Source organism: Lasioglossum baleicum, chromosome 18, assembly GCF_051020765.1.
Source record: "Lasioglossum baleicum chromosome 18, iyLasBale1, whole genome shotgun sequence".
Taxonomy (NCBI): Eukaryota; Metazoa; Arthropoda; class Insecta; order Hymenoptera; family Halictidae; genus Lasioglossum; species Lasioglossum baleicum.
In genome coordinates this window covers 2,942,551-2,960,472 of record NC_134946.1, presented here as the reverse complement: position 1 = coordinate 2,960,472, position 17,922 = coordinate 2,942,551, and the positions used below count along the sequence as shown (strand labels likewise).

The 17,922-nt window shown below is 39.4% G+C and overlaps 1 protein-coding gene across 2 annotated transcripts in view; it reads left to right on the top strand.

Moving 5' to 3' along the window:
- Kon (chondroitin sulfate proteoglycan 4-like protein) overlaps positions 1-17,922 on the top strand; it is a 322,078-nt gene that overhangs the window by 116,071 nt on the left and 188,085 nt on the right. For both annotated transcript variants that reach the window (XM_076443111.1, XM_076443112.1), the window contains exon 3: positions 7,095-7,258. In XM_076443111.1, coding sequence (XP_076299226.1) covers positions 7,095-7,258 — 164 coding nt within the window. The remainder of the gene's footprint in view (positions 1-7,094; positions 7,259-17,922) is intronic.

Genomic DNA, 17,922 nt, shown 5'->3' with positions numbered 1-17,922 from the left:
GAGGCAAACGAGGTTTTGACAGTCAAAATAATAGGTTTACGTAAAAAATGTATATAACCTTTTTTGCAGAGCTTTTTATGAGCATCATTTTTTGTTTGAAACTTTTTTCTGTAAAATCAATATTTTCGAAAATATTAAGTAAGAACTGTCAAAACTTTGAAGGGGGCTGGAAGAGAAACGAGGCTTTGACGATCAAAATAATAGGTTTACGTAAAAAATGTATATAACCTTTTTTGTAGAGCTTTTTATGAGCTTCATTTTATGTTTGAAACTTTTTTCTGTAAAATCAATATTTTCGAAAATATTAAGTAAGAACTGTCAAAACTTTGCAGGGAGCTGGAGGCAAACGAGGTTTTGACAGTCAAAATAATAGGTTTACGTAAAAAATGTATATAACCTTTTTTGCAGAGCTTTTTATGAGCATCATTTTTTGTTTGAAACTTTTTTCTCTAAAATCAATATCTTCGAAAATATTTAGTAAGAACTGTCAAAACTTTGAAGGGGGCTGGGGGAGAAACGAGGTCTTGTCGCCAAAAATCCTTTTAGGGACTTTCTTCTCTAATCAAGTTGTCGCTTTCGGAAGTACACCCGAATGGGACATTACTATACCTCTTGGATGGACGACCATTAATTTTTATACACCCTGTAAAAGATTCAGCAGGATTCTTATCACTGAATAGCGCAGCTTGTCAAAGTAACATTACCGATCGTCGGGGAATCACAATATCTCTCATTAGCGGGTGCATCTCGGCGAAACGAGTGCATTGGTTGCATCGGTGGCTGGTTGGAACGCGGCCGGGAAAGAGGAGATCGGTGGTAAAAACGAATCGCGTAGAAGAAGGCGATTGAAAGGCCCATGCGAGACCGATGAATGAGCGACTTCAACTCCTTTAAACGACCGGTGAAGGAGAGATCTCCCATCAGACACCTCTTACCGAGAAATCGGAACACGCTCGAGAAGCTTCTTCGTGCTGCGAGACCAGCAAACTTCGCCTCGGAGTTTATTTCCCAGCGGCGTGTAAATGATCTAAGAACGCGTTCGGGTACGTGGAACAACCGCGCGGGTCATTAGGCGCGAACAATCCTCTTTTTCTCCGGCTATCTCACTTCGGGAGGATCCTCGTTCAGGAACACCGTTCCTGGAATCTGCGTGGGAGACATTAACGCCCACGCCATTCACCTAGTCGGCCAATCGCCGCTCTCGAACGTGAACGTATTACGCGATTTTTAACGGCTGCTCCAATCGGATTAAATCGTCAGCTGGCCCGGACAGCTTTCGTCGATTTTTGTTGGTGTACACAGTTTTTTAAATACCAACCATTTGTCATTTCTTCTCGACAATTTTTACCATAAAACCCTTGTAATTCGATGTTCGGTCGTCATTTGAATTTAGGTGACGATGTAGTTTACTGGGTACCATCGCAAATGATGCATTCTGGTTTAGATGGCGTCTCATTATCACAACACGAAAATCCATATCCGAATATAGTCTTCGTTATACTTTCTTTCCCAAATCTTCTGTTTTTTTACAGCACCACTTGTGCTTGGTTCACTATCATTTGTCAGTGACAGAAGTTAGATGCAGAAATATGGTCAAAACGGTAAAATATGGTAAAAATGGTATACATATAATAAAATCGCGTGCCACAGCAACGCGTGGCCGCGTACAGCTACTATTTTAATATATTATATTAAAATATTTAATATAGAATATTTAATATATAAAATATATATATTAATTTATTTTTTAATATTATTAAAAATATTTTGAAATATTATTTTCGTATTTTTTGACAATGTAACATGATAAATAGGATCTTTATTAAAACTAAAAATGGTTTCCATTAATTGCAGACTATAGGGGTCTCATTCGTATTTGATTGACTTCAGTAAGCTGACAGTTTAACATTCCGAAATTCTTCTAATTCGTCCACTGTTCCAATTGCACCCACTCATTTCTGTCACGAATTCGTAAAATCCACAGTCGATGAATGAAACATGATTTAAAGCTGATTTGAAGCTGATTTAAAATGCGAATCATTCTCTTGTGCGCAACTGTTTTTTTCGGAATTGGATGACGATCTGTCTCAAGTAAAAAATGAGAGAACAGTTGAATAAATCGCTTGGATTCTACGGAATCCTCTAGGCAGCAAGTGAACTTTTCCGTGAAAATAAGTTCCCCCGTTCGAAGCGAGCTTTCCGTGCCACGGGCTGTTTAGAATTGTTCCTTTTTTCGGACGGTCGATATTTCGCAGAGACCGCCGAGACGCGTGTTGTAAATTACAAAGGCGGGCTGGTTGATTTGACAATACCGCGGTACGTTAACAACGGAGGAATGTTTGATGGCCTCGTAGAGGACCGGCTGGAACTGTCGTGTGTAATTTCGTGCGCACAGCGCGTTCATTAGAGGTAGTCCAGTCAATGAATGCTCACGAGGGGGGTTTAGAGGAAAATGGAAGGAACACAATATTTAACTTTGGGACTTTGTTTGGACTAGCTAGGAGGTAAACATACTAAAAGTCCGTACTCCTTGGAGGTGAACGGGGTACACAAGCACACAACACACAGGGGGGTACGTAGAAGGTCCACTTTTTCGGTTTTCCGCTTATATCTCGGAAACTATGTGTGCTAGCGATAAGACTATCATATACAAAATTAAAGCTGACAAAATGTGCCACAAGATTGATTCCATTCAGTTTTTCGCTATCTCGCATAGTTTCCGAGATATCCGCGCTCAAAGACTTGCTAACTCTTCAGCACAATTAGTAAACTTTGAGCGCGGATATCTCGGAAACTATGCGAGATAGCGAAAAACTGCATGGAATCAATCTTTTGGCACATTTTGTCAGTTTTAATTTTGTAAAGATTGGTCTTATCGCTAGAACGCACAGTTTCCTCGATATCCGCGCTGAAAGTTTACTAATTGTGCTGAAGAGTTAGCTAGTGAAATAAGGCAATTTGTAAACTTTGAGCGTGGATATCTCAGAAACTATGCGAGATAGCGAAATACTGAATACAGTCAATCTTGTGGCACATTTTGTCAGCTTTAATTTTGAATACAATACTCTTATCGCTAGGACACAGTTTCGGAGATATCCGCGCTCAAAAACTAGCTAACTCTTCAGCACAATTAGTGAACTTTGAGCGCGGATATCTCAGAAAGTATGCGAGATAGCGAAAAACTGAATGCAATCAATCTTGTAGCACATTTTGTCAGCTTTAATTTTGTATACAATAGTCTTATCGCTAGGATACATAGTTTCCGAGATATCCGCGCTCAAAGACTTGCTAACTCTGCAGCACAATTAGTGAACTTTGAGCGCGGATATCTCAGAAACTATGCGAGATAGCGAAAAACTGCATGGAATCAATCTCTTGGCACATTTTGTCAGTTTTAATTTTGTAAAGATTGGTCTTATCGCTAGGATACATAGTTTCCGAGATATCCGCGCTCAAAGACTTGCTAACTCTGCAGCACAATTAGCGAACTTTGAGCGCGGATATCTCAGAAACTATGCGAGATAGCGAAAAACTGAATGGAATCAATCTTGTAGCACATTTTGTCAGCTTTAATTTTGTATAGAATAGTCTTATAGCTAGGACACATATTTTCCGAGATATAAGTGGAAAACCGAAAAATTTGGGGACCTTTTACGTGCCCCCCGGTACCCCGCTCACCTCCTAGGAGTGGGGACTTTTAGTATGTTTACCTCCTAGCTAGTCCAAAGAAAGAACCGAAGTTAAAAAATGTGTTCCTTCCATTTACCTCTACAACTTTTCGTTAACTGGACTAAGGCAAGGAAAATCGCGAGAAAAAATTGCGCGAGAGTCTGCGAGAGGTCGGTCACGGTAAACAAATAAGGAGACGAGCTCTCTCTCTCTCTCTCTCTCTCTCTCTCTCTTGCTTGCTTCTCTACGTTATAGAGACACGTAGGATTCATTTCTGGATACAGGCGTCCGTCCTTTGCGGTTAACGCGGCTCGTTTATCAAAGCCCTTCGCCTTGTTACGCGGAACAGCAGTGAAATTCATCTCGAGGTACTCTGCCAGCCCTCAGGTATCGCGAAATTACCTGTTTTCTGTCGCGCGCGTTAACGTAAGACGCCGCGCCGATGCTCCAGACGTTCCTGTGGTTACGTGGACATTAAATTAGGATCGCGAAAATGATCATCGGCTGCGCGGAATTGTTATTAAACACCGTAGTCGAGAAAATTAATTAATCCCCGTTACGTGATATCACGCTGTTGGGAAACTACTTGTCTGTCACCAGCCACCGCAATAGCTAATTTAAAAACGAGCATTGCGGTAGGTATTAATTGGATGATAAACGGTACTGTTACTGTTCAATTACGCCTCTCATTATAATATGTAGTTCGATTAATGATAGTTGTTCAGTCTCAAGCAGACTGAACGTGAGATTTAGATTTACACTGGTGGACAAAATGATAAGGCACCGTTGTACACACACAAAATTTCATGTACAGGGTGTCCCGGCTAACTTGACCACATTGAATATCTTTGTCGTTTTTAAAGATACGTCAAACGTCTTAGGACAAAGTTAAATGGTAAAATGGGGCTCGTACGATAACAAAACAATTTTTGTTTTTGACCGTGACATTGGATGACCTTGAGTAATTATAGTCACTAAAAACGTAATAAAAGGGACTATCATTGTAGATGTTTAAGAAAGGGTTGTTCCATTGAAAATAATGAAGGTGACCTTGATATCTCTAAAAAAAATGACAAAAACAAACATTTTTTAAACATTTAAGTACGTATGTATTGGCTTACATTAAATGGAAATTATTTCGTACATTTTAGTACATTCTTTTAGTGCGTTTTTACGAAGTCGGTTTAATCTTTTTTTTTCAATCCGATTGGGAAAATGTTCATTTTCGTGTAAATTTGCTGAAACTCTTTGCGAAACAGACTCCATCGTAATTGAGAGACAATTCTCAAACTATTTTCACGGTGTTAAAGGTTTGAAAAGGGCTAGAAACGGCCAGCACGTTAAGCACGCCGTTTTCAAACAGTGTTTTTTCACCGGCGGCTTTCGCAGCCAGAAAACTGAGAATTTTTCGTTGCCACCTGGCCGTGACTAGTGGTGGACACTTCAAAAACGGCAGAAATACAACGCTGTGCAGCCGAGAGGCATAAATATCGTCGAAAACTTACTGTATTGTGCCCTGGCAAATGAAATACAGCATTCGGTTCCCGAAACTACTATGTTGTATCACAGTTTTACAGAATTATCGCCGGCACAGTCGGCGAAACTGCGCGAATTTCGTAGCAAACGTTTTTCCTACGCGGCAGAAATAATTGGAGCGCCGATTGCAAAAAAAAAAGATTGCCACGCGTTTTTCAAATCGCAATCTTGCGAATACGCATTCAAACGATAAATAGACATCCCGCGAGGCTATCTGCAAGGAAGTTTTAAGTAAATTGGATGATTGCTTTTTGAGATATCATGTCGTCCAATTACAAAAATCTCGTTCCCGGCGGAAACGCGTTCAAAGTTTCGCGAACAGTTTCGAAAGTATACGAGAGATAGCCGAGGAGACCGACGAAGCTGGTAATATTTCGAGTCTATTTACAATACTTTGAAATTAAACGAGGAGGTTCGTAAAGACAGTAACGAAAATGCAAAAAGCTGTTCAGAACCGTCGGGATCCTTTCCCGGAGAACTGGTGCAGATTTTTTGATAGGACGAGGACTTCGGTTGCTGAGAGTGCTGGGAGAATCGATAGGACCTTAAGGATATCTTCCTGGGTTGGCGTGAAAGATACTAGAGGGCCCTCGAAGGGTTCCATAAGAATTTCAATGCGCTCGTTACGCTGAATTTTTAAGTGGGACTTCGATTATCCGGAGTGATGGTGTATCTGAAGTCTCCATTACTTCAATACTTAGAGAGGGATCCGAATCCACAGAAAGTGGTGAAAATTCCTGTTCGATGTGAACGATCAATAAATTCATGATAGGCTACGAACTAATTGGTACTAGTAATCTACTAGTAACGAAGTAATTTAGTACTATTTTCTGTACAAATCGAGAAAGAATTTATTCATTAAACTCTGTAACTAACAAAGGTGATTTTTTTATGAGAAAAGTACATAGTTATAAAAATGTACGACGCCCCCAAAGAGTTGAAAACATTTCGTGAAATATCTCGGAAAATAGAGAGTGTAGGATAGTGACATTTTTAAAAAATTGTGAGCAATTGAATTGACCCAAAATTGGTGCCTTTCTCCTATAAATTATGATGTATTTGTACCCGGGACGGCTGAAGATCGAAGTTTCGATCCTGTAGGATCAATGGTTCAGGAGTTATAATTGCTTAAAGTTGAGCAATCTGTATTGTTTTTGACAGCAAGGACGCCGCCATATTGGTTTGTAGTGATGGTCGCGCACCACTTAGCGAGTTGCTTGGTGATTAGGTCGGGGGGGGGCAAGGTAAGCGGCTCGTGGTCTTCACGACAAACCAATATGGCGGCGCCCTTCCCTGTCAAAAACACTGGATATTTGCTCAACTTTAAGCAAGCATAACTCCTGAACCATTGATCCTACAGGATCAAAACTTTGATCTGCAGGTTCACCGCGTACAAATCTACTATATTACATACCAAATACCTCATAATTTATTGGAGTAAGGCACAAATTTTGAGTCCGGTACAGTGAAGTTTACCCGAATGGAGGATTGAGTCGCATACGAAAATTTCGAAAGTTCTACTGTATCGGGTAGCCGTGATGGGTTCCGTTGGTCATTATCTTCGGGCGCATTTGCGAAGACTGATCGGGATAACTTTAATCCCATCCGGTCGCTCGTTATTTAAAGGATCTGCGTCCGCCTTAAAACCTCGCGATTACTCTCTCTCGTTTTAAAAGTGGGTGCGGCAAAAGGTCTCGTTACTTTACACGCGGTCGGGCGACGCGACGCGCTTCAAAGGGACGACGGGCGAACCTGTATTTCACGCGTCGATGACCCTGGAACGAGAAAGAGAGAAAGAGAGAGAGAGAGAGGGAGAGAGAGGGAGTGCGAGAGATGAGAAGGAGAGGAGCAGCAAGGAAGGAACAATAAATTTTTCAAATTTATTGCAGTGTCGTTCTATGGGGCGAGCTACATTCATCTCCCGGTCCAAGAAGCCAAGGGTGCAACCGATATCAGCTTCCGGTTCCGAACTCATCTCGCGGACGCTATGCTGCTGCTGGCCGCCGGCAAGACGGATTACTGCCTGATCAAACTCGAAGCCGGCAGATTGAAGGTTCGTTTGCCCTCAATGCTTGCTTCTATTAATAGGCTTTCTGTTTTCGGGGACCGGCTTGGTCGTTAACCAACCGCACGTCGTCGCACACGGTGCCGCACCGTGGCGTCGATCCCCACGGATCGGATCGACTGCAACTTCGATCCCGATCCAACGGGATCGATGCAGGCGGTGCGTCGCGTGCTGCCAGATCCGACAATCTTTTTCACACAGCTTGATGGATTACCAACGTTAGACCGGTGTAACTGGATAATGCGAATTTCGTCGACGCTTTCAATGACTACGTTTTTATTGTACCGCACCCTATCCAGTTCAATTTTTAATTTTTAACCATTTGAACTACCGCCTTTGAAAATGAACAATTTGAGAATACGATTTTCGATCGAAAAAATCACTGATTTAACTAATTTTCTTTTGTGAACTCTGACGAACCTATTGAGTAATCAATAGTGTGCGGGTCCCGAAATTACGGGTTCGGGTCGGGTCGAGAAATTTGTTCGGGTTCGGGTCGGGATCCCAAAAGTTTATAAACTTTGGGTACCCGCAATTTCGGGTACCCGAAATGGCAGTCGGGTCGGGTCGGGTCGGGTCGGGATCCCGAAAGTTTATAAAATTCGGGTACCCGATGGTGTTTTCGAGTTATTTAAATCGAAATATCTCTTGAACTACTAACTTTTCGACATACATAGGTTAGTACTTTTTTATAAAGAATGTCCAGCTGCATCGATTGATCTATTAAAAAATACCTCATTCCATTTAAAAAAATGTCGATGATCTTGAAATCTTGTACAACGAAAAGTAACGGAGATATTTAGGTGTTCTGTTTCTCTTCGGACTCCAGGGTGAGGACGGCAGGGTGAGTCCGAAGAAACAAAACACCTAAGTATCTCCGTTACTTTTCGTTGTACAAAGAAACTTCTTCGGACAAAGTTACACTGTTTGAAGGGCCACATCTAACGGTGTAAGGGAACAAATTTTCAAGGTAAATTTTTTACAAGATTTCAAGATCATCGACATTTTTTAAAATGGAATGAGGTATTTTTTAATAGATCAATCGATGCAGCTGGACATTCGTTATAAAAAAGTACTAACCTATGTATGTCGAAAAGTTAGTAGTTCACGAGATATTTCGATTTAAATAACTCGAAAACACCATCGGGTACCCGAAGTTTATAAACTTTCATGACCCCGACCCGACTGTCACTTCGGGTACCCGCACACCCCTATAATCAACTTTCCTTTAAGTAATCGCACAAGAATCATTTCCCCCCTGTTGCCACTCTTTAAATGATGAATGACCACGATTGGATCGAGAAATTTTTTGGGTCTAGCAGACTAACAAGGAGAATGCAAAGCGCCTTCGCGTCACAAATTTAGTTGAGACTTTACAGAGTTATAGATCTCGTTCCCCTGAATACAAACATACCCCATTATAGGAGCAACTAGTCAGTAATTTTCGAGATATTTGCAAATTAAAGTTTTATTTATAAAGTTTTATTATAAAACTGACCTTTATTAGCCGTAAACTTAATAGTTAACGAATAATTTCAATTTGTTCCTTGGAAAGTTTTAATACCAGCAAAGATTTTCGTAATATAATATATGAGCCGTTCACAGGCCAAATCGATTAACGTCGCTTTTTGAAATATTGTAAATTTAAGTATCAATGCACTTGGTTCAGTCATAACTGTTTTATTTGTAATAAATTTCCCAAATAATACATATTAACACCATTGAACGACAAAATTCCTTATATTCCTTAAATAAATAATTTATTTCAGAAACCATTCTGATTAACTCTGTACTTTAATGTTAATAATGAAATCCGCGTACAAAAAATTTTTATTATTTGGGACATTTATTACAAATAGAAAAAGTTATGACTGAACCAAGTGCTTTGACACTTAAATTTCAAATATTTCAAAAAGTGAAGTGAATCACATACTATAAATCAGAACAACTTTTTTATGAATGGACCAAACGGCTTGAACTTCTCTGTAAGGCTAGAAGAATTAGTTTATTAAATGACATCTAAAAAATATGTTGAAGAAATTCATTTGGTCGGAATTGTGAAAAACAATAGTAAAAATTGATTTTTGCGACCTTTTTAGCTGGGTAATAACGAAAATTTAAAAGATGTGTTTGGGCAACTTGTATAAATTATATACGCTCTGAAAATTTCATTGAAATTGGTTAATTGGTTTACGAGTTATAAACGATCAAAAGTGGTAAAAAGGTCGAAAATATTGTAAAATTGCAATTTTTACCACTTTTGATCGTTTATAACTCGTAAACCAATCAACCAATTTCAATGAAATTTTCGGAGCGTTTATAATTTATATTTTATATTTACATAATTTATATAATTTATATTTACAAGTTGACCAAACACATTTTTTAAATTTTCGTTATTGGCCCAGCTAAAAGAGTCGCAAAAATCAATTTCTACTATTGTTTCTCGCATTTCCGACCAAATACATTGTTTCAACATATTTTTTAGACGTCATTTGCTAAACTAATTTTTCTAGCCTTACAGAGAAATTCAAGTCGTTTGGTTCATTCATAAAAAAGTTGTTCTGATTTAAATAAATTATTGAAATTAGAGGTTTAATAGCGGTTAATGAACTCTTTCTGCAATAAAAAATAAAATTTGAAGACAGATTTTTATGTTACTACTTTTTTCTCACTTGTCAAATCAATTAACTACCTCAGTCACCCAAAACTTGTGACATTAATAACGATTACACCAAGGCTATTCTATCTTATTCATTCTACATGTCTTTATATGAAAGCCACATCTGTATTTGTGCATTATACAATGTTTATTTCAATTTTTATTTTAAAGCTAATTTTCGAGAACATAATGTATATTATTGCATCACATTTCTCCACTTTCTGTTTTATGGAGTTAATCGATTTGGCAAGTGAGCGGCTATGTATACATACATGGTGAGTCACCTAACTCAAATATCTTTGTTGTTTTTAAAGATACGTCAAATGTCTGAAGAACAAAGTTGAATGATAAAATGGGGCTAATACGATACCAAAAAAATTTTAGTTTTTACGGAGTATCGATAGAGTATCAAATTCTGAGTATAAAAGTGTTGGCCTTCATATGTCCTAAACCTAATAGTTAACGAGATATTATACAAAGCAAAAAGAAAATTGTTTCGATAATATCTCGTTAAGGACATATAAGGACATATGCAGGTCAATACATTTTTACTCAGAATTCGATAGTCTATCGATTCATGATACAGAAAATAGGTGTTTCCATTTTAAAAAATCAAGGTGATCTTCATATCTCAAAATAAAAATTACATAAAAAGAAATATTTTTTTGTATCGTATGAGCCCTATTTTACCATTCAACTTTGTCCTTCAGAATTTTGACATGTCTTTAAAAACAACAAAGATATTTGAGGTGGCAACGTTAGGTGACTCACCCTGTATACATACATTATATTTATATCATTGAATTACTTAGAAAGGTGTTGTCGAATTAAAAAACGTTTCGAATAAAACTTACTTGTTTTTTCTCATAGAATAAGTTGGTGTAATAAAAAAATCATGTTTCCATTTAAAACAGTAAACTTGACCTTAAAATGACCTTCAGAACGTCAAATGAAACATTTAAAAAAGCACTATTCTGTAGAGCTTTGAAAATCATACAAATTTCATTGGAACTATTTTTTTCTAAATACGATGGATAAAGAGATATCCTGTGTAACAGACATTTTGGGACACCCTGTATAATAGAGCACTGTGCGCCGCGCCGCAACAATTTGACCGATTTACGTGAACCGGTCATCGTTTCCGGCTTCTCGAGGCGTCCGCGCCATCTTGAAACGTAAAGTACGAGAATAAAAATGTATTAACTAGGACAGCGAACTTGCCAAGTGGGATGCAAAAGAATTGTTCGGAGCTCGTAGGCCGCTCGTCCAGGGCTGCAAACGAAACACGGCGAGGAGTGGCCCGAGAAAGTTGCTAGTTCGACGTAAGGCGAGGAGTTTCCAGGAGGAAGTTGAATTGCGAGGGTCGCGCCGGACCGTTCAAGGGTGCAAGATCGAAAGTTTCGAGACCGGAAAGACGTCTTTCTCTCTCGCGCGCTGTGGATGAATATCACGGGGGCCCCGTTCATTTTCTACAACAACGGTGCCGCGGAGCGAAACTCATTATTATTGGCTTGACGGTTCGCCGCGGCCGTGGCTGGGTGTTGGACGCGAGCTTGCGGATCGGTGATTTACGAGGGAACTTAACACCGCGAGATTGCCTCGCGCTGAATCAAAGGGTGCCGTTAACCCCGCCGTGAATAAATTTTATGACCGCCTTTCAATGTAACGAAACAAACAGGCCTGGCAGAAGAACGAAACGGACGCCGTATCCCCCGTTCTGTTCCGTTCCGTTCCGTACCGTACCGTTCCGTACCGTTCCGCACCGTACCGTACCGTACCGTACTGTACCGTTCCGTATCGTTCCGTACCGTTCCGTACCGTTCCGTTCCGTTCTGTACCCTTCCGTTCCGTACCGTTTCGTTCCATTCCGTTCCATTCCGTTCCGTTCCGCTCCGTACCGTTCCGTACCGTTTCGTTCCATTCCTTTCCGTTCCGTACCGTTCCGTACCGTTCCGTACCGTTCCGTTCCGTACCATTCCGTACCGTTCCGTTCCGTTCCGTTCTGCTCCGTTCCGTTTCGTTCTGTTCCGTTCCGTTCTGTACCGTTCCGTTCCTTTCCTTTCCTTTCCTTTCCGTTCCTTTCCGTTCCTTTCCTTTCCTTTCCGTTCCTTTCCTTTCCTTTCCTCTCCTTTCCTTTCTGTTCCTTTCCTCTCCTTTCCGTTCCGTTCCGTACCATACCGTTCCGTCCCGTCCCGTTCCGTTCCGTTCCGTTCCGTTCCCTTCCGTACCGTCCCGTACCGTCCCGTACCGTCCCGTCCCGTACCGTCCCGTACCGTCCCGTACCGTCCCGTACCGTCCCGTTCCGTTCCGTTCCGTTCTGTACCGTTCCGTTCTGCTCCGTTCCGTTCCGTACCGTTCCGCGCGTACCTTTCGCTGCTATTCGTTCTTTCTCTCTCTCCCTCGATAAACTCGATTTTCTCTAGTAAAATGAAACGCATCGATCAACCCCCACTCTCCATCCACCATTTCCACATCCCGCGGCGGTCCTTCGTCGGGGCAACGGCGCACATAAATAAGATGCTTTTACTTGCGGAGTTTTAATGGCACGAATAAAACGGTGCAACGACGTGACGTTGTTAAAATCAAGACACGGTTTTTATCGAAGTTATAAAACCGTCCCGGCGGAATGTCGTCGTTACACGTGTGCGTGGAATCGTCCCTCTTTTTCTCTCTTTCTCTCTCTCTCTCTTTCCGCGGCTTCTCTTTTTTTTACGGCACTCGTTGTCGCGTGCTTTAACCGGCGCTCGCCCGCTCGACCCCCTTTCCACGTATCAAAGCGGGTCTAATTTCTTCGCGAGCGCGGCTCACCACTCGCCAACTACTAGCAGGATCAAGATTCATACGCGCCGATAAGTGTTATCACCGATATTCAAACACGGAGTGGGCTGATCAGCCCGGTCCTCCAGACGTCGAGCGTCGTTGCACTCTCGAGAGCATAACGGAATCACTTCAAAATGGTCACTGACTACTGAAAAGCAAGCTCTACGACACGTGGAGTGGAGTACTTGCCTTGGAAAGTTGGACGAAATACGATTTTTCAATTCAAAGAGCTATTGGAATGAATGGACAACAGGGTGTACTTCCGAAAGCGACATACCCTTCGATTTTGCTGGAATTTTTGCCAAAGCTTATCCTTGATTAGAGAAGACAGTCCCTAAAAACCTTCAAAGTTTTGACAGTTCTTACTAAATATTTTCGAAAATATTGATTTTAGAGAAAAAAGTTTTAAACAAAAAATGAAGCTCATAAAATGCTCTACAAAAACGGTTATATACATTTTTTACGTAAACCTATTATTTTGGCTGTCAAAGTCTCGTTTGCCACCAGCCTCCTTCAAAGTTTTGACAGTTCTTACTAAATATTTTCGAAAATATTGATTTTAGAGAAAAAAGTTTCAAACAAAAAATGAAGCTCATAAGAAGCTCTACAAAAAAGGTTATATATGTTTTTTACGTAAACCTAGTATTTTGGCTGTTATGACCAAAAATAACTCGGCGGTGTTCAAATTAACTCGGTCAAACATTTTTTTAAATTTATGTTTGGTTGTGCCTCCGAAAAAGAAATACCTCCGATTTTTTTATACTCTGGATTCTTACGTATTTTGACGTGCTGCTTACGAATATGATAGTGAAAGTTGGCGCAAACTTTATTTTCATAGCGGAAACCATGAAAAAACCATAAAAAATCATTGTTTTCTATTTACTTCCGTAAATAATGGGAATTTTGAAAAATACTTCAGATAAAAGTTTTAGGTCTCATCGAAATACACATTTTATGTTGTATTGATTTTTTTCATAAAGATAATACTTTCTGAGAAAAATGATAGGTAATTATTCAGTTATACGGAGCCACCCTCGATTCCAATCGCACCCTCGATCGCATGATTTATCCATTACTATTTAGTTCAGATTCTGTATGACGACTATATAAAATGTAAAGATTATGCGATCAGAATTAGTTTGGATTAGGCATATACAGGGTGAGGCGCCAGAAACAGGCCACCTGAATAGCTCGACTGCTATTGGTATTAGGAAGAAATGCATCACATGGAACTTGCTTGGTTTCGAGGGGGCATTAATCAGATGTTAGTAGCTTTTTTGTAGGTGAACGCGTAAAGGACATATAAAGGTCAACTTCATCTTTTAAAATGGAATGAGCTATTTTTTAATACATCAATCGATGCAGCTGGACATTCTTTATAAAAAAGTACTAACCTATATATGTCGAAAAATTAGTAGTTCAGGAGATATTTCAATTTAAATAACTCTAAAATACCATTACCATCGCGCGCTAAGACGTTAGTGTTTACTTACTTATGTAACGTCTTAGTACGACAGTAATGGTATTTTAGAGTTATTTGCATTGAAATGTCTCCTGAACTTCTAACTTTTCTACATACATAGGTTAGTACTTTTTTATACAGAATATCCAGCTGCATCTATTGATGTATTAAAAAATACCTCATTCCATTTAAAAAAAATGAAATTGACCTTCATATGTCCTTTACGTGTTCACCTACAAAAAAGCTACTAACATCTGATTAATGCCCCCTCGAAACCAAGCAAGTTCCATCTGATGCATTTCTTGCTAACATCAATAGCAGCCGAGTTATTCAGGTGGCCTGTTTCTGGCTCCTCACCCTGTATATGTATACCGTAGTCAAAAGTAGGGGTTCCCATTTTAAAAATACGTCCTGACAAGGTCATAGGCATATGTCTTCCATTAATCCCTGCAACTTTTATTCCAAACATTTTTACCGAATATGCTTGTCTGACAATGAGAAGTTAATACCCCTGGACGGGCGGTTTTGGACAGCCTGTCACCATTTTTTAGGCATTTCCGGTAGTGCAACTAAAAAATGTTTTGGACAAAAGTTTGTCAGTACTTGGTGAGCTACATGTTTGCATATTCTTAAATCTGAAAAAATGCTTTTTACGTAAAAAAGTAAAGGTTACCTTGACTTTCTTAAATTGCACCATATGTTTTGGACGTCATAGGATTGTTGCTGACGTCGAGACGGATTCAACAGTGCATTACACTGTGACCTTGAAATGACCTCAAACTCGAAATTTTTATGCAAACGTAACTTTAATAAAAAATTATTTCTTACAAAACAAAGCAAGTTACATTAGATGTTCGAACTGCGATCCATCTTCTACGATACAGAGCTCCGCTCTTTTCGATTTTTTCAAAATATTACTGTGTCCAAACCCCTTAGAATAATGCTAAAATAGTTTTGGCCAACTTTTCGGGGCAAATACTCCACTGTGCGACGTTCAATTCGAGAAAGTTATTGCACTCTAGAAATGATATGTGCGAGAATACGTCGGAAACGTGGTGTCACATTTTTTTCAGGGCGGCTTCGTTCTCGAGAAAATCGACTTCGAACGCTGTCTGACCAGGGCTGACTGTTTCTACTTGCTGCACGATGTCGTTGCGCTTTACGACAATCCCTACGATCTTTACTCGGAGTTACGATGATTAGAGCTTCTTCGCCATCAACAATTTCCTTCCAGAAAAATAAAATTTCATTTATCGCGTACCTTTCACTATAATATTATATTTAAATATTGATAACAAGAGAGTAGAATATTTGAACTGGATTTAATCTCGACTTCATTGTACGTGTACATTTACTGCATCATATATGTACTCAAATTAATGTTGATAACAAAAGAATAAATGTTATTGTGCCGGAGACTATATTGTTTAAATAGTAACAACAAGAGAGAACAATGTCTGTACGAATAGCATTCGTGTCCAGGAAAATTATGATAATTTAGATGTTTAAGAGAAACGATTGACCTGATTCTTGCACAGCTCCAAGTTGCTACGAAGTAGTTTATAAAAATTGTAATGGCAAGAATTTGCCACCACCCCCAGATAGCACACGACGTCTTAAAGACGTCCACTTACGTCTATATTAGGTCTGAAAGTATTACGTCCTAAGAGGACGTCATTAAGATCATAAACAGTATGGTTATTATATACCCATAATCTAGCAGTAACTATTAGCATTGGTATTAATTGTTCGAGTTAGTGTTTTTGCTTCAACTTCATTTTCAATTTCAATTTCAATTCCAATTCCAATTTCAATTTCAATTCCAATTCCAAGTTCAATTTCAATTCCAATTCCAATTTTCATTATGATTTTAACTGTAATTTTAATTATTTTTATTGCAATTTTAATTGCAATTGTTATCTTTTTATTACACTTCTCATGTCAATTCCACATGCGTTCTTCTGCTACAGGTACAATATTTATTGCTTTAACTTTAAACTCCTTTGTGTCGAAATCTATTTTTACTCTTCCCTTCTTTTATTTTAATTAACAGTTATGGACCTTTGAGACTTCTCAGGAACGTCTTAAAGACCTTCCGAATGTCCTGAGAACGTCTCCTGAACGTCTTTTAGACGTCAAACAGGCGTCTTAAAAACGTATTTAAGACGTATCGTTTTCTAATACAAAACGTTCAGGAGACATTCGAAAGATGTTCGGGACATCTTCAATGTCTTAATGTCCAACTGCTGACGTCTTTAAGACGTACCGTTTTTTTAACACGAGACGTTCAGGAGACGTCCGCAAGGCGTTGGTAGGACATTCAGGGCAACTTTAAGACGTCTGAATATTCAACTGCAGACGTATTGAAGGCATCTTTGAGAGGTACCGTTTTCGAACACAAGACGTTCGGGAGACGTTCGGAAGACGTTCGTAGGTCATTCGGGACATCTTTAAGACGTCAAAATGTCCAACTGCAGACGTCTTAATGACGTACCGTTTTGTAACACAATAAGACGTTCGGGAAACGGTCGTATGTCATTCGGAACATCGTTAAGACGTCTAAATGTCCAACTGCAGACGCCTTAAAGACATCTTTAATACGTCAAATTTTCTAACGAGAGACGTTCGGAAGACGTTCGTAGGACTGCAGGACATCCTTCTTGAAGTTGGACATTCAGACATCTTAAAGACGTCTTTGTGCTATCTGCGCATCCAGTAGAGGCGTCGGAGCATTGCAAAGAAAAATAGTATGTCATTGAAATTTTTTAAGGGGTTCTACTTTTTATGATTTAAAGAAGAGCTTGCACTACTTTGCACGAAAACGTAGTACTCATAACGTTTGTGTGTGTGTGGCTCTCTCTCTCTCTCTCTCTCTCTCTCTCTCTCTCTCTCTCTCTCACAAAGAACAGTCGTCGGTGGACATGATATTTCGTTTCAGGGACAGTGTCTTTTAATCGGAGCGCTTCGTGCTTACTAGACTGTGTGGGTCTTCTTGCACGTACTATGTACAGAGTTGTAGATTTTTCAAATACGAGCAACCATTTAAGAAATATTATTTTGCAAAGTAGTTTCCTACAAAACGTTAAATTTTCCACATATTTCTATTTTTTAATAGGATCTGACTAAACGTTCGCGTTTATTTTCGAACGTTCCGGGAGATTGAAAAATTGATTGTTCCAAGCCGAACTTCAGTTATAGGCATAGCTTCCTCGCAGTAATCCTCTTATAGAAAACGCGGGTCGTTTTGACCCAGTTATACCTGTAGCCGCGTTTATTCGTTTCACTCGTTTATTTATATGATTATGTGCATATATTAGGACCTTGAATAAGTTCTCGCTGTTTCTTCAAAGATGGCAGTAGCAGTACCCCGTTCGTGAAATTTCGAATGGTAACACACATGCAAGGCAGTAGTGTATCTAACCTTAAATTTCAGTGTATGGTAGTTCACTTTAGTGTAAACAAAGTAATTTTTTCTTAGTTCTGAAAATGTCTACTTTTGTGCCAAATAAAGTGTATTTGCGGGGAATTTTATTGCACTACTTTATTCAAAAGAAATCTGCAGCTGAAGCACATAGAATTCTTGTTGAGACTTATGGTGACAATGCTTTGTCGAATACGACATGCAGAGACTGGTTTCGACGCTTCAAAAATAATGATTTTGAACTTGAGGATAAAGAACGTTCTGGCGCACCGAAAAAATTTGAAGAC